This window comes from Panthera onca, chromosome C1 (genome assembly GCF_046562875.1).
Source record: "Panthera onca isolate mPanOnc1 chromosome C1, mPanOnc1 haplotype 2, whole genome shotgun sequence".
Classification (NCBI taxonomy): Eukaryota; Metazoa; Chordata; class Mammalia; order Carnivora; family Felidae; genus Panthera; species Panthera onca.
The window spans coordinates 102945661-102959812 of record NC_138346.1 but is presented as its reverse complement, the minus strand read 5'-3'; the positions used below and the strand labels follow the sequence as shown (position 1 = coordinate 102959812).

Here is a 14152-nt window from a genome sequence, read left to right as displayed (position 1 = left end):
TATCTGTGGTGAATAATGCTACTCTGAACATGAGTGTGCACGTATCTCTCTCTTCAAGTTTCTGCCTTCCATTCTTTTGGGTGTATACCCACAAGTGAAATTGCAGGATTGTGTGGTAATTCTATTTTTCATTGTTCCTGGGTCCCGTATACCGTGTTTTTCCATAGTAGCTGTACTGTTTCACATTCTTACCAGCAGCACACAGGAGTTCCAATTTCTCCACATCTTCACCAACACTTGTTACTTGGTTGTTGTGGGTTTTTTTAGTAATTTTTTTTAATGTTTATTAATTTTTGAGAGAGAGACAGAATGTGAGCAGGGGAGGGGTAGAGAGAGAGGGAGACACAGAAGCAGGCTCCAGGCTCTGAGCTGTTAACACAGAGCCTGACGCAGGCCTTGAACCCACGGACCGTGAGATCATAACCTGAGCTGAAGTTGGATGCTTAACTGACTGAGCCACCCAGGCGCCCTGTTACTTGGCTGGTTTTTGATGATAGCCATCCTAATGGATGTGAGGTGATATCTCATTGTGGTTTTGATCTGCATTTCCCTAACAATTAGTGATGTTGAGCATCTTTTTATGTGCTGGTTGGCCTTTTGTATATATTCTTTGAAGAAATGTTTATTTCAGTCCTTTGCCCATTTAAAAATACGGTTGTTGTTGTTTTTTGCCAGGGAATTATAGGAGTTCTTTATATATTCTGGGTCTTACCCCCTTATCGGATATATGATTTGTAAATAATCTCTCCCGTCGTGTAGGATGCCTTTTCATTCTGTTGTTTGCGTCCTTTGATGCACAGAAGTTTTTAGGTTTGATGTAGTTCGCTGCATCTAGTTTTTACTTTTGTTGCCTGTGTTTTTGATGTCATATCCAACAAATGATTGCTAAATTTAATCTCAGGAAGCTTTTCCCATATGTTTTATCCTAAGATTTGTTTATAGTTTTAGCTCTTACATTTAGGTCCTTGGTCCTTTTTGAGTTCATTTTTGTATATGATGTCCACCTTTGTCCTTTTTTTTTTAATGTTTATTTATTTATTCATTTATTTATTTAGAGAGAGAGAGAGAGAGAGAGAGTGAGCGCCCGCATGTGCGCGTGCCTTCTCTTGGGGGAGGGCAGAGAGAGAGAGAGAGGGGGAGAGGGAGAGGATCTCAAGCAGGCTCTGTGCTGTCCATGCGGAGCCCAACATGGGGCTGGATCTCATGAACCGTGAGATCATGACCTGAGCAGAAAGTAAGAGTCGGATGCTTCACTGACTGAGCCACTCAGGCGCCCCAGAACGGCTAGAATTTTAACAGGTACTTTGTATGCACGGCTCACCTGAAGACAGTTTCCCATCTTTTCCTAAGGGGTTCAAGTTGGCGCTCTTTGCCACCACTGGGTACTGAGGGACGGGGTGGACAGAGTAAGGAAGGGGTGTAGTGCCTTGCAAACAGGACAGGGAATCAGAACGCCTTTCAATGGTGATAACTGGCAGTTCATGCTGGGGCGGGGTTGGCAGCTTTATCACTTGGAGTCCCCTTGGGGGCATTTTAGGAGCCAGCACAGAATACACACCTCAAAGTGGCAGAGGATCTGGGATATTTATCCACCAACGCCCTATCAGTCAGAACCTGGGCTGTTTCTGGGGAGGGTGCATGGATTCCCCCGCATTTCCCTTTGCCTGCTGTCCTTGGGGGAAAAGTGGGCTCCAGCAACTGGAGAAAGCCTTCAGGCAAAGGGATCCAGGGGCTAGCATTTGAAAGTGAGGTTGGGGGGGCGTCTGGGTGGCTGAGTCGGTTAAGCCTCTGACTTCGGCTCAGGACACGATCTCACTGTTGGTGGGTTCAAGACCCACGCTGGGCTCCACACTGACAGCGCGGAGTCTGCTTAGGGTTTTCTCTTTCGCCCTCTCTCAGCCCCTCCCCAACTCACACACACACTCTCTCTCAAAATAAATAAGTAAATTCAAAAAAAAGGGAAGAAAGACAATGAGGTTATTGTGTGCAGGAGAGGTAGATCAAGGAGATAGATACGAGAGCAAGGTCTTCTCCCGAGAGCAGGGTCTTCTCCCGAGGGAGGTGGAGATGGAAAGGAGCAGCCGCATGTGAGACCAGTGTAGATGGTAACCCAGACGGGACGTGGGGGTGACTTTGCTCAGGGGCAGGGTGGGACAGTGCATGTCCAGGATAACCCCCAAATGTTCCTTCTGAGCAGCGGGAAGATGGGGCAAAGGAAGACCAGGGATTCTGGGCAGTAGAGACAAAGATCAGGAGGTGAGTGTCAGCTGTGCAGAGCTGAGACTTCGGAGGAGGGGCCAGGGCTGGGGAACCCCTCTGCACAGGTGACAAAGGAACTGAGGTTGTGCGAGGTGAGGGTGTGAGAGAGGAGAAGAGGTGCCCAGGAGTGGACCTCAAGATTGCCAGTGTGCATCGTCAGGGGCAGCCAAAGGCAGGAGGAAGATTCAAGGAGTCGTGGGCAGCGGGGGCCAAGCGGTCTGGATGTTGCAATGTGCTTTAACCGATTCGCCCACTCTCTGCCTGAGGGACAGGGTCAGGATGACCCTCTCCCATAGTTCCAGCCTTTCTATCCTCTCTGCTGGCTATGAAAGCTGCTTGTGGGGAGGCAGACTATGGTCTTGCGCTGCTCACTGGGGGGCACCACTGAGCCTGAGTCTCCTGATTTCCCAAACCCTCCTGCTACCCTAGAAACTGTTTGGAACAGCAGGAAACAAGGTCTGCCTGCGTGTCCCCAGTGTGAATGCCTAAAATTCCAATGACAGGGCATGGGCTTTTCATTCAGCTCTGAGACATACAGCCTAGAGATGCTAGGCCTTTGGGACAGATATGGTGAGCTTCAGCTCATGCTGACAAGTAAGGGACACTTATTTTAAAAGTCAGCATCTGATGTGTTTAAAAAGTCCTACTGCTCTTCATCCCAGGATAAGGTCCAGCTCCTGACTTGGCCCTTGTCCCGGCCTCCACTCCAAACATGTCCTCTTGGCTCAACCAAATTGCTTACAACTTCATGACTATGTGACTATGTGGGTTTCTCTGTGCCTCCAGGCCTTTGCACATGCTGATCCCTCTGCTACACCACCATTCCCTCTTCTTCACTCGGCCAACCACTCTGCTTTTCAGACTCTTCCAGGAACAATTTCTGCTGCCACCCTGAGTCCTGCAGGACCCTCTGCTCCTCTCCCATGCGGCACCTTGCCCTTTCCCTGGTGCGTGGCACAGGGCTTGCACAGATCGGGTACTCATTGTGTGTTTGTGGACTGACTTACTGAGTGAATGAGTGAGTGCAGATACTTGGCTGAGAGCAGAGAGAGAGGAGAAAACAAAAGAGCTGGCCCGGAGGAAATAGTGGGAGATGAGACAGAGCCTTTGGAGTTCTAAGGACCCCACAGGGGACGTGGATGGCCCTCACCTTGCCCAGCTTGTCACACACTAGCTGAGGTGAGCAGTGTAGCCCATGCTGCTCATGCAGGGGTGCTCTCTGGAGCCTGACCTGGCAGCAGAGAGGTTGAGCCCTTTGTCCTCCTAGGGCCTCCTATAAGAAGCAATCCGCTGCTCTGCCAGCCCCACTGAGGCCCTGAGTGACCCACCCCACTGGCTGGGCCCCCTGCTTGACATTCTGGGTGTCCCAGTGTTCCTGTCGGCTTCCACACCGCAAGTGCAGATCTGCTCCTGTAACAGCGGGAGGAGGTGGTCGGCGGTGGGCTTAGCACGGGGCGGGGGGCGGGGGGGGGGGGGAGGCGTGAGCGCCAGGCTGGGGGACAGATGGAGCCAGCCAAGGTGTCAGTGCTGCTGCTTCCTCTCTGTGATCTTGGGCAAGGGGGGGGGTTCATCCCTCCACTCCTCAACATGCCCATTTTCTTTTATTTTTATAAAAGAAATAAAATATTAATTTTTTTTAGAGAGAGAGTGAGGGTGCAAGTGAGCGAGGGGCAGAGAGAGAGGGAGAGAGAATTGCACAAGGGGCAGAGAGGGAAAGAGAGAAAGGGAGAGAGAAAGAAGGGGGACTCACCCGAAGCAGGGCTCGTGTCACCTGATGCAGGGCTTGAACACACAAACTGTGGGATCGCGACCTGAGCCGAAACCAAGAGTCAGGTGCTGAACCGACTGAGCCACCCAGGCACCCCTCAACTTACCCATGTTATTTATTTTTTATTAAAAAAATTTTTTTGGGGGCACCTGGGTGGCTCAGTCGGTTAAGCGTCTGACTTCGGCTCAGGTCATGATCTCGCGGTCCGTGGGTTCGAGCCCCACGTCGGGCTCTGGGCTGACAGCTCAGAGCCTGGAGCCTATTTCAGATTCTGTGTCTCCCTCTCTCTCTGACCCTCCCCTGTTCATGCTCTGTCTCTGTCTCAAAAATAAATAAATGTTAAAAAAAAAATTTTTTTTTAAGTTTATTTATTTATTTTGAGAGAGACAGAGACACAGTGCCAGTGGGGGAGGGGCAGAGAGAGAGGGAGGGAGAGAAAATCCCAAGCAGGCTCCAGGCCGTGGGCACAGAGCCTAACTTGGGCCTCCTGCTCACGAACCCTGAGATCACCACCTGAGCCGAAACCAAGAGTCAGACGCTGAACCGACTGAGCCACCCAGGCACCCCTCAACTTGCCCATTTGCAAATGGGGATATAATCTTATGACCTCATGGCCCTGTTGGCAGGACGCGAAGGCAGGGATCTCGTTGTCGCGGGGAGCTTCTTTCCTGGCCCGGTTGCTCCGTGCGGACAGGCTGGCCTCTGCCATGGATGGGCAGCCTCCACTGGGCCCTCTGTCCCCGTGTGCTCAGCCTCGCCCCAGGAGGTTCCCCACCCAGTCACTCTGTGGACGCCGGCCTCACGCTCCCAGTGCTTGGGGAGGTTGTAAGGGTGCCCTCACTCAGGTTCTGGGCTGACTCGTCTGGAGCAGATCTGGTCATCTTTCCTCCCGAAGGCTCTCGTGGGGTCCTCATTGAGTATCCAGGTCCGAGAAAGCTCAATAGGGACTCCTGCCCTCATTCCGCCTCTAACTCCCTGGGGAGACGTGGGTGAGGCCCTGAACACACCTTGTCTGGACCTCACTCGCCTCATGTGAGAAAAAGGCTGCGTTGGATTTGCAGTATTTGAGACTGTTTGGCAAGGCCTGGCTGGTGAGTGAGAAGGCGGCCAGGATCCTCCCCCCCAGCCCCCTCCCCACCACTGCCATCACCTCCAGTCTAAGGAATCTGTGGCTTTGCAAGCCTGGTTTAAGAGCCCTCGAGACCGAGGATGTCTGAGCACTTGGCCTACGGGAAAGTCTTCAGGCCTGCTCTGCTGAGAGACTGAGAACGCGGGGTCACTCATCTCCGTTTGGAACGAATGTGTGGCCAAGGGGGAAGAACTCCCTCAAAGATGGAGGGAGAGGAAGACAGAAACAGCAAAGGGGGGGCGAGCTGTCTGGCGTGGGTGTCCGTGTCAGAAACACGCAAGCACAGGGCCTACATGCTGGCCCAGTCCTGCTCTGAAGACTGTCCACGTCCCCACCAGGCCACCCAGGCCCACAGGCCCACGGGACCTCCGTCCCTTGGCGCCCGAAGCAGGAGGGGCTGGTGGACTCTCTGTTGGGGGCACAGGGTTAATGGTTAAGCTGCCCAGTCCTCCCTGGGGAGGAGGTTAATGTTTGATCGCCAGACGAGTCGTAGGAAATGCCACTCACGGAGTTGTCAGTGAGCCCGGCACACTTATCACAAATAAAAAATTAACTCTTCAGCTATTCCGGGTTAGGTGGCCAAGGCCTTCCCAGCATTTTGTGGGAATGTTTCAGGGTCACCCTAATAGCTGCATGGACTGCTCTACTGGGCTATTTATTGCTCTGTTTACAGAAGCTGATACCTCCTCAGAGTTGGCTGGTGGAAGAGCTTTGGCTCTTCACAGGGAAGAATGTTCCAGAGAGTCAGTGTGGTGGCAGGAAAGGTGTGGGCTTGGCAATCAGAAAGACCTGGGCATGTGCATTCCTCTGTCACTTAGGGGCTGCGTGACCTTGAGCAAGACACTAATCCTCTCTGGGCCTTAGTGTCCTCGCCTTCAGAGTGGGTCATTTCCTTTTTCCCAGCTTGCCTCTGCTAGCTGGTTGCCCAATCCTGAAGAACATGGGCAGGAGGGAACAGGCTGACTTCTTTTCAAGGGGTGGGGTGGGAGGGGCCGCTGGGGGTAAGGGGGCAATGAGGTGAAATTCACAGAAGAACTTAACCATCATACAGTGAACAATTCCATGGCATTCGGTACATTCACAGAGCTGTGCAGCCAGCCCCCCTCTAGTTCCAAAATGTTTTCATCACCCCCAACTAACACCTCATGACCTGTAAGTAATCAGTCCTCACTGCCCCCCTCCCCTGCCCCTGGCAACCACCAATCTGCTTTCTGTCTCTATGGATTTGCTGACCCTGGATTTCTAAATGGAATCATACAGTATGTGACCTTTTGTGTCTGCCTTCTTCCAAGTTCATTCACACTATAGCATGTATCAGTGTCTTACATGCTGGCTTTTAATGCAATTTTCTCTCACAAACATTCTTGGCTCCTGATGGTTTTCCACAGCCAAACACCCACCCTGCCCGCAGCTCACCTCCCCCCATTCTTTCCTTGGCACAATGATCTTGGCGCATTTTTCAGAAACAAGCATATGTTTGTGTAACATTTCAGTCTTTTTATTTTTATTATTATTATTTTTAAAAAATTTTTAACCTGTACCGTAAGCACCATTATTGACCCCATTTTACAGATGAGGAAATTGAGGGTCTGAGAGGCTCGGGATCACCCAGATCTGAAACAGGACTCTCAGCCCAAATCTTTGACTCTAAATCCTGAAGATTTTCTAGTTTGCATTCCGGACTGAGCTGTGAATGAGTAATGTCCTCACCCTCCCAAGAAGGGATTTAGAAATCAGTGGGGGTGCCTGGGTGGCTCACACGGTTAAGCGGTTAAGCGTCTAACTTTGGCTCAGGTCATGATCTCGTGGTTCGTGAGTTCGAGCCCCGCAGCAGGCTCTGCCTGACAGTGCAAAGCCTGCTTGGGATTTTCTCTTTCTCCTTCTTTCTCTGCCCCTCTCCACCTTGCAGGCACAGGCTCGCTCTCTCTCAAAAACAATAAATGACTAAACTTTAAAAAAAAAAAAGAGGGTCTCCTGGGTGGCTCAGTTGGCTGAACTCAGGTAATAATTTCCCGGTTTGTGGGTTCCAGCCCTGCATCAGGCTTGATGCTGTTGGCACGGAGCCTGTTTTGGATCCTCTGTCCCCTCTCTCTGCCTGCCCTTCACTTGTGCCCTCTCTCTCAAAAACAAATAGACATTAAAAAAATTAGAAATTAGAAACAAAAAACACAGACTGTTGATGCCAATTAATCCTTAATTAGTGTGAGAAGTGGCTTGAAATGAAGAGCTTTCAGCCAGGGGAGGGGGATTTTGTGAGGCAGGGTATAATTTGCATAGTGCCTGGGAGGGAAAGGGCTCAGCATACAGTGCTCAGAAGCTCGACTCCAGCTGGCCTCCTGGAGGGGGAGGCGCCAGCCTGCTCCAGGAAATCAGCCTTCGGCTTCAGGCTCGAAGCTGAAGTGCAGCCTCCATGCAATGTCTGAAGCATATCCCCGTCGGCTAATTTCGTGCCTCTGTCTGCTTGAATACTTTTAGTGGTGGGAAACTCACTACTCTCAACACAGTTTATCCTGTGGAACAGCTTGTGCTTCGTGGTTTAAAGAGAACCACTGCCCCCTCCCCCCGACTGTCTAGCTGCTCCTCCTGTGCCGTGCTTTGAAACGCCCTTGCCACCTGGGACTTCAGTCCCTCTGACCCCATCCTGACCACTTCTGTGTGTGGTCCAGCCATCACCAGGAGGGCAACACCTTTCATGACCTAAGTACTATAGATCAGCTTGTTAGCAAAGACAGGGAAACCTCACCGAGTTGCCCCTTGGATGGCCTAGGGATGAGGCCAGGGTAGCTAAGAAAGGCAAAAGGAGGCAGCAGGAAGCCAGGGAACAGGCAGCTGCAGGAGCCCCTGAACAAGGGCTCTTGGGGAGGAGAGAGGGTGAATGGTGGGAAATGGGGTCTGGAGGCACCTGGGAGATGAATATGGCAGCTGTAGGCGGAGAGAGTTAACACTGCACAAGCAGAAGCCAGGGGACGACCAGAAGGGCAAGGTGAGGGGGACCTTGGGTTCCATTTTGACCTCCATTAACCTGCACAGTGAGCAGCCGGGGGCGGGGCGTGGAGGGACGGCAGACCCGCTGCCCGAGTCAGCATGGCCCCGGGCGGCCTGGCTTGATCCTGGCCCCGTGGCCCCACAACCGGACACGTGGCTCCCGAAAGGCTCCCAGGTTATCGTCAGGCCATCTGAGCTCATTTATAAATACATCAAGGACTGGAAGATTGATGCCTCTGTCTGGTGGGACTCAGGGCAGACGGGCAGTTCGCAGAGGGCCGGGCTGTATTCCAGGCACCGGGCCAGGTGGGGGTTTAGACATGCCACAGGCTGTCCTGCCCTCTCCAGTCACCTGGGCCTGTATTCCAGCCCCCTCCCCATCGCCAGACCTGCCTCTGGGGCCACTCTCCTATGGGGGCAGGGGGTGGGGGAGGACGGCGGGACCAGGATGGCAGGACAGAGGGAGCTCTGGGCCTGGCGCGGTGCCGGGGGCTTCACAAGAGTAAAGGAGACCAATCTCTGTCCGTCAGCTCCAGTGGGCAAAATAGAATTTCCTCAGTTTCGTAAGTTTAATTCTGACTCCATTCTCCTGGGGTGGAGAAACCTCAGCCTTGATATTTTTCTGGATCTTCCTCAACTTGCCCAGGGTATCAGAGATTCACACGGTGCTGGGGTACCTGGGGGAGCCCGTGTGGTCTTGAGCTCTACGGAGTGGTGGCCGACAGACCTCTGTGTTTCGTGGGAAAGCATGGGCGGCGCGAGGCTGTCTGTGGTCCTGCTCTAGACATGTCCCCACAGCCATTTATCCTGTGGGCTATCCCACCATCCGGGCCTGGTGGGCAGCGGGGTACCCCTGCCTCTTTCTGGAACCTTATCTGTCCTGCTCATCGCTTGCCCTCCTTACCTCCCAAATCTGAGGGAAGTCTCACTCCTTTTCTGTTTTCTCCCAAGCATTTTGTTTATACCAGAATTCTTGTCCACCTCCCCCTGCTCCTCTCCCCCTATACGTATACCCAGGGCCTCTGAAACCCCAAGCTAGGAAGATTATAAGTTTTCCTGACCACCTCTGAGAATGTGAACCAGTAGTCTGAGGAGGAGGAACCAAAAAAGGCGGGGAGAAAAACCAGAATGGAGATGAATAGATCAGAAAATATTCTCCTGCACACAAATCATTTAATCCACACCAAAATCCCCAGGTATGTTACTATGCCCATTTTATAGATGAGGAAACTGAGGCCCGCAGAGGTAACTGGCGTGCCCAAGGTAGATTTGGGTCCAAAGCTAGCTCTGTCTCCACCACAACACCACTTCAACTCAGGATCCTGTGCTGTCCTCTGGGGCCATGGCTCAGCAGGTGCCCCCTGCTCCCCCAGATGGCACTTGTGGCCCAACATTGTTTTTTCTTGTCTCCCCACTTGAGCTTCCCCAACCTTCCATCCCATCCCTCCAGCTGGACAGTCAGTGGTGACAGTGACCAATCAGAGATGGTGGAGGGCTTCGAGGTTCGCCCGTCACCTGCCCCGGGCCCTGCTGGCCCAGGCGGCAGCTAATTTGTGTGCATTTGAGCCCTGCCTTTCCAGAGGCAGTGAGCCTTGCCTACTGGCTCAGTAACATGAGCCCCATTTACCAAGCTCCACCAATCTTTTTTATCTCATTGGACGGCCCCTTACCTCGGACTCAGCAAGCGAGCGCTGGGGCTCAAGATTTAAAACTACCCAGGCTTTGTCCCTTCCCCACCAGAACTCCAGAAGGAACCTAGTGCCAAGACACCCTCCCTCCCTCCCTCCCATCCATGCTCCACCTGTGCAGGCCTCCCCCCCACCACCTCAGAGCAGGAGCCTGGTGGGAAGTGGGATGTGAGGCCCTCCACTCACACCCTGGAACAGTGCAAGCAAGGGAGGTCCCTGCCAGCAGTCAGGAGGCCACACAGAACCACCCTGCTTGCCTGGCCACAGTCCCTCGAGCCCAGCTGCAGCCATGCACAACCTGTACTGGTTTCCTTCATCTTTTCTCTTTTTTTTTTTTTTTTTTTGACGTTTATTTATTTTTGAGACAGAGAGAGACAGAGCATGAACAGGGGAGGGGCAGAGAGAGAGGGAGACACAGAATCTGAAACAGGCTCCAGGCTCTGAGCCATCAGCACAGAGCCCGACGCGGGGCTCGAACTCATGGACCGTGAGATCATGACCTGAGCCGAAGTCGGACACTTAACCGACCGAGCCACCCAGGCGCCCCCATCTTTTCTCTTTAAATCGATTGACTTTTTTTTTCCCAGCATGCTGTACATTAGATCTTAGACTTACTCATCCTTCATATGAGGCTTTGTGCCCTTTGACTAACCTCTCCCCGTTTTTCCAACCTCAGCCCCCGATGACCATTCTATTTTCTGCTTCTGTGAGCTCGAATCGTGCAGACTCCACATGAGGGAGGTCCCGCGGCATGTATCCATCTGTGTCTGGCTTAGTTTATTCAGCATAGTGTCCTCCAAATTCATCCATGTTGTCACAACATGGATGTCTTTTTTTTTTCTTATTTTTAAAAAAAACTTTTTTTTTTTTAACATTTATTTATTTTTGAAAGACAGAGCCAGAGCGCAAACGGGGGAGGGCCAGAGAGAGAGGGAGACACAGAATCTGAAGCAGGTTCCAGGCTCCGAGCTGTCAGCCCAGAGCCCGACACGGGGCTCGAACTCACGGACTGCAAGATCGTGACCTGAGCCGACGTCGGCCGCCTGACCGACTGAGCCACCCAGGCGCCCCTGATTTCTTTCTTTTTTAAGGCTGAATAACATCTCACTGTAATTTTCCTTATCCATTCATCATGTGATGGACACCTAGGTTGTTTCCACACAGTGGCTATTGTAAATAGTGAAACATGACTAGTGAAACATGGGTCAGATAACTCTTTGGGATCCTGATTTCATTCCCTTTGGCTGTATACCCAAAAGTGGGATTGCTAGATCAATGGTAGTCCTGCTTTTATTTTTTGAGGAACCTCCATACTGTTTTCCAATGGTGGCCGTACCAGTTTACGTTCCTGCCAACAGTGTGCGAGGCCTCCCTTTTCTTTCAATTGACTGTTATTTTTTAACATAGCCCCATCCTAAATAATAATAGCTGTAAAATCACTTTTTAATACATGTTAAATTCTTTCTAAAAAAAAAAATGTGGAGCTATGGAAATGAAAAGCATCCGACCATGTACCCGCTAAAAGAGCGTGCCGGCGAGGATGTGCTTCCTGCACTGGGAGCACTGGGTCTGTCCCCAGACGGCGAGGCTGAAGCTGGGAGAGAGCGTGGCCGTGTCACAGCTGTGTCACAGTGCTCCAGACACGAGCAATGCCACGGGAAAGTAGCATCAGGTCTGCTGCCACCGAGGGTCAGCCGGGAGGGTGGGATCCGAGCTCCACCAGTGCCAGCTCTGTTCCCCCACACATGTCCCTTTGCCTCTTGGAGCTTGCGTCCCACGTCTCTATCACCCCTGCTGTGGGGCAGCGACGTTACCCAATCCCCACGGGGTGCACGATGTCTGAAACGTGCCCGGTGCCAGCCTGGCTGGCCCCTTCCCCAGCCTTTTCGCTCTGCAGGGTTGATATGAAGGGTGTGACAGTGACCCAGCTGTCAGGGGGACCCCAGGCACCCTCAGGGGAGCCGGCTCCCACCTTACCACCAGTCACTCCCCCGCTGCCTTCTGCCAGCACCAGGGCAGTGTCCCTGTGGGCCCTGGGCAGCATGACCCGGGGCAGGACGCCTGCCAGATGACCTGGCTCCCTCCCCATCTGTCTGGCCAGCTGCACATGGGTTGTCCAGCCTTATGGGCAGGAGGTGTGGGCCGATGCTCTGGCTGACCTGGCCGGCTCCAGCCCTGAATCCATTTCTCCCAAAGTGAGGAAAGAGGCCCCTGAATTTTTCCACAGCTGGGAAGTGCACCAACTGCTTCCACTACAAGAGATGTGGCTCATTATAAATGAGGCATCCTGCTGCCGCGGAGAGTTCTGGGTCAGCCTCACCCCCCAGACTCCAGATGCCAGAAAAAGTCAGAGTAGACAGACACAGTGGGACGTCTGTTATGGGCCTTCCCAGCACCGTGTTGCCGTCCCAGGGGCATCTGGGGAGGCCAGAGTCATGGGGTGGGGGTGGGAGCGAGGAGGGGAGGGGCGAGCAGCGCCCACAGCTGGAATCTGGACAACTAGCTGCCTAGATGGCCGTAGAACCCTGCTTGGGTGCTTTGGGTGGGGGGCTCAGATGGAAAGCTCCAGTGGCTCTTTCAGGGCTGGCTGTGAGAGTCGGGGTGAAGGTTCAGGGACATCCAAGGGGCTGCTCATCTCCCACATTCCTTGAATGACACAGACCCTGGTCCTCAGTCTCCACATACTTCCACTGTCCTGCACAAGCCCCGTCTGAGCCCTGCCTCTGTGTCCACGCGCTCTCTCATTCTGCACCAGCTCCCTTGCCCAGGGCCACAGCTGTCTGTCACTTCAGGGGCTTCTCTGCCTCCAGAGCCCCTAGCCAGGCATCCTGACCTCAGGCCTGGCCTCCTGGGGGCAGGGCTCCCACTTCCTCTCTTCCTCTAATCCCTCTGGGGGCTGGCCCTCCTGCAAGAGAAGAACCCCATCCGCCCTCAGCCCACCTCTCCGCATCCTCCCTCTTTCCCTCCTGTCCCAGCCTCACACCCTGCCTCCCCCGACTCCTGGCCTCTCTCCAGCTTCCCTAGCCTGGCTCCATGAGCCTGGCTTCCACTAGGAAGCTGGGGTTGGTGCCCGAGGAGACAGGGCAGGTGGGCAGAGCCTGTGAGGTGGCACCGAGCAGTGTGGCTGGAATAGCCACTTCCCGGCCCCTGCATTTCTGGGCTGTGTGACTCCAGGAACCTTCTTCTTTTCACTGCTTATTGCTTCATTTATAAAACCAGGACAGGGCAGGTGCCTTGGAGCATGCTGTGGGTGCTTCCTGTGTGTGAAGCATGCGGTGACTGCCTCCCACTAGCACCAAACCAGAGCTGGTAGGCAGAGGACCGGAAGGCCAGGACATTTACATGGAATTTAGAAGTCAGTGCCCAGATAAAAGCCTGCTTCCAAGGGATGCACGCCAGGGAACGGTACGGGAGCTGGTTTTAACACAGTATTATGCCTGGCCCCCTCCCAATACCGATGAAATCAGGATCCCTGGGTGTAGGGCCCCATCTGTATGTTTTTAAAACTCTGCAGACGGTTCTACTGTGCAGCCAGGATGGAGGCCCGTAGCTGTCGAGTCCTTTAATGCAAACTGAGGCCAAGAGGTATTTCGTTTTCCACTCTAGAGAAATCCACACCAACCCTTAGGAGGCTTATGTAAGATAATGGGTGTTCCTTCCTGCCTTCATGCCTTCAACATGAGCACTTACAGCAGAGTCAAAGATTAAAGATTAAAAGCATGTTAGGGGTGCCTGGGTTGCTCAGTCGGTTAAGTGTCCGACTTTGGCTCAGGTCATGATCTTGCAGCTTGTGAGTTCGAGCCCCGCATTGGGCTCTGTGCTGACAGCTCAGAGCCTGGAGCCTGCTTCAGATTCTGTGCCTCCCTCTCTCTCTGCCCCTCCCCTGCTTGCACTCTGTCTCTCTTTCTTTCTCAAAAATAAGTAAACATTAAAAAAATAAAATAAAAGCACATTACATACCATTGGTTCCTGATGTCAAGGGGTCAGGACCTGATGGGAACTCCTGGCAGGCAGGGGGGTTGGGGACGGTGACAAGGTGGTGGAGAAGGCCCTTGGCCCCCGCTCCATCCCTGACTAATGCTACTGTTTCTCTTCACAGGTTGCGAGGGGCTGTGGGACAACATGAGCTGCTGGCCCTCCTCTGCCCTGGGACAGACTGTGGAAGTGGGGTGCCCACAATTCCTCCGGATGCTCACAGGCAGAAACGGTAAGCTCTCAGCCAGAAGGTCTTGGCTGCGAGACAGTGGGTGGCCCTCTGGGTAGGGCCTTGGCCCGGAGGCCACAGAAACTCTAGGGACAAGCAGTGACTGGAATGGTGACAGG

At 53.2% G+C, this 14152-nt stretch overlaps 1 protein-coding gene across 1 annotated transcript in view; it reads left to right on the top strand.

The window, feature by feature from the left end:
- Positions 1-14152, top strand: part of SCTR (secretin receptor) — a 78416-nt gene that overhangs the window by 27047 nt on the left and 37217 nt on the right. The window contains exon 3 of the mRNA XM_060625508.3: positions 13929-14036. Coding sequence (XP_060481491.1) covers positions 13929-14036 — 108 coding nt within the window. The remainder of the gene's footprint in view (positions 1-13928; positions 14037-14152) is intronic.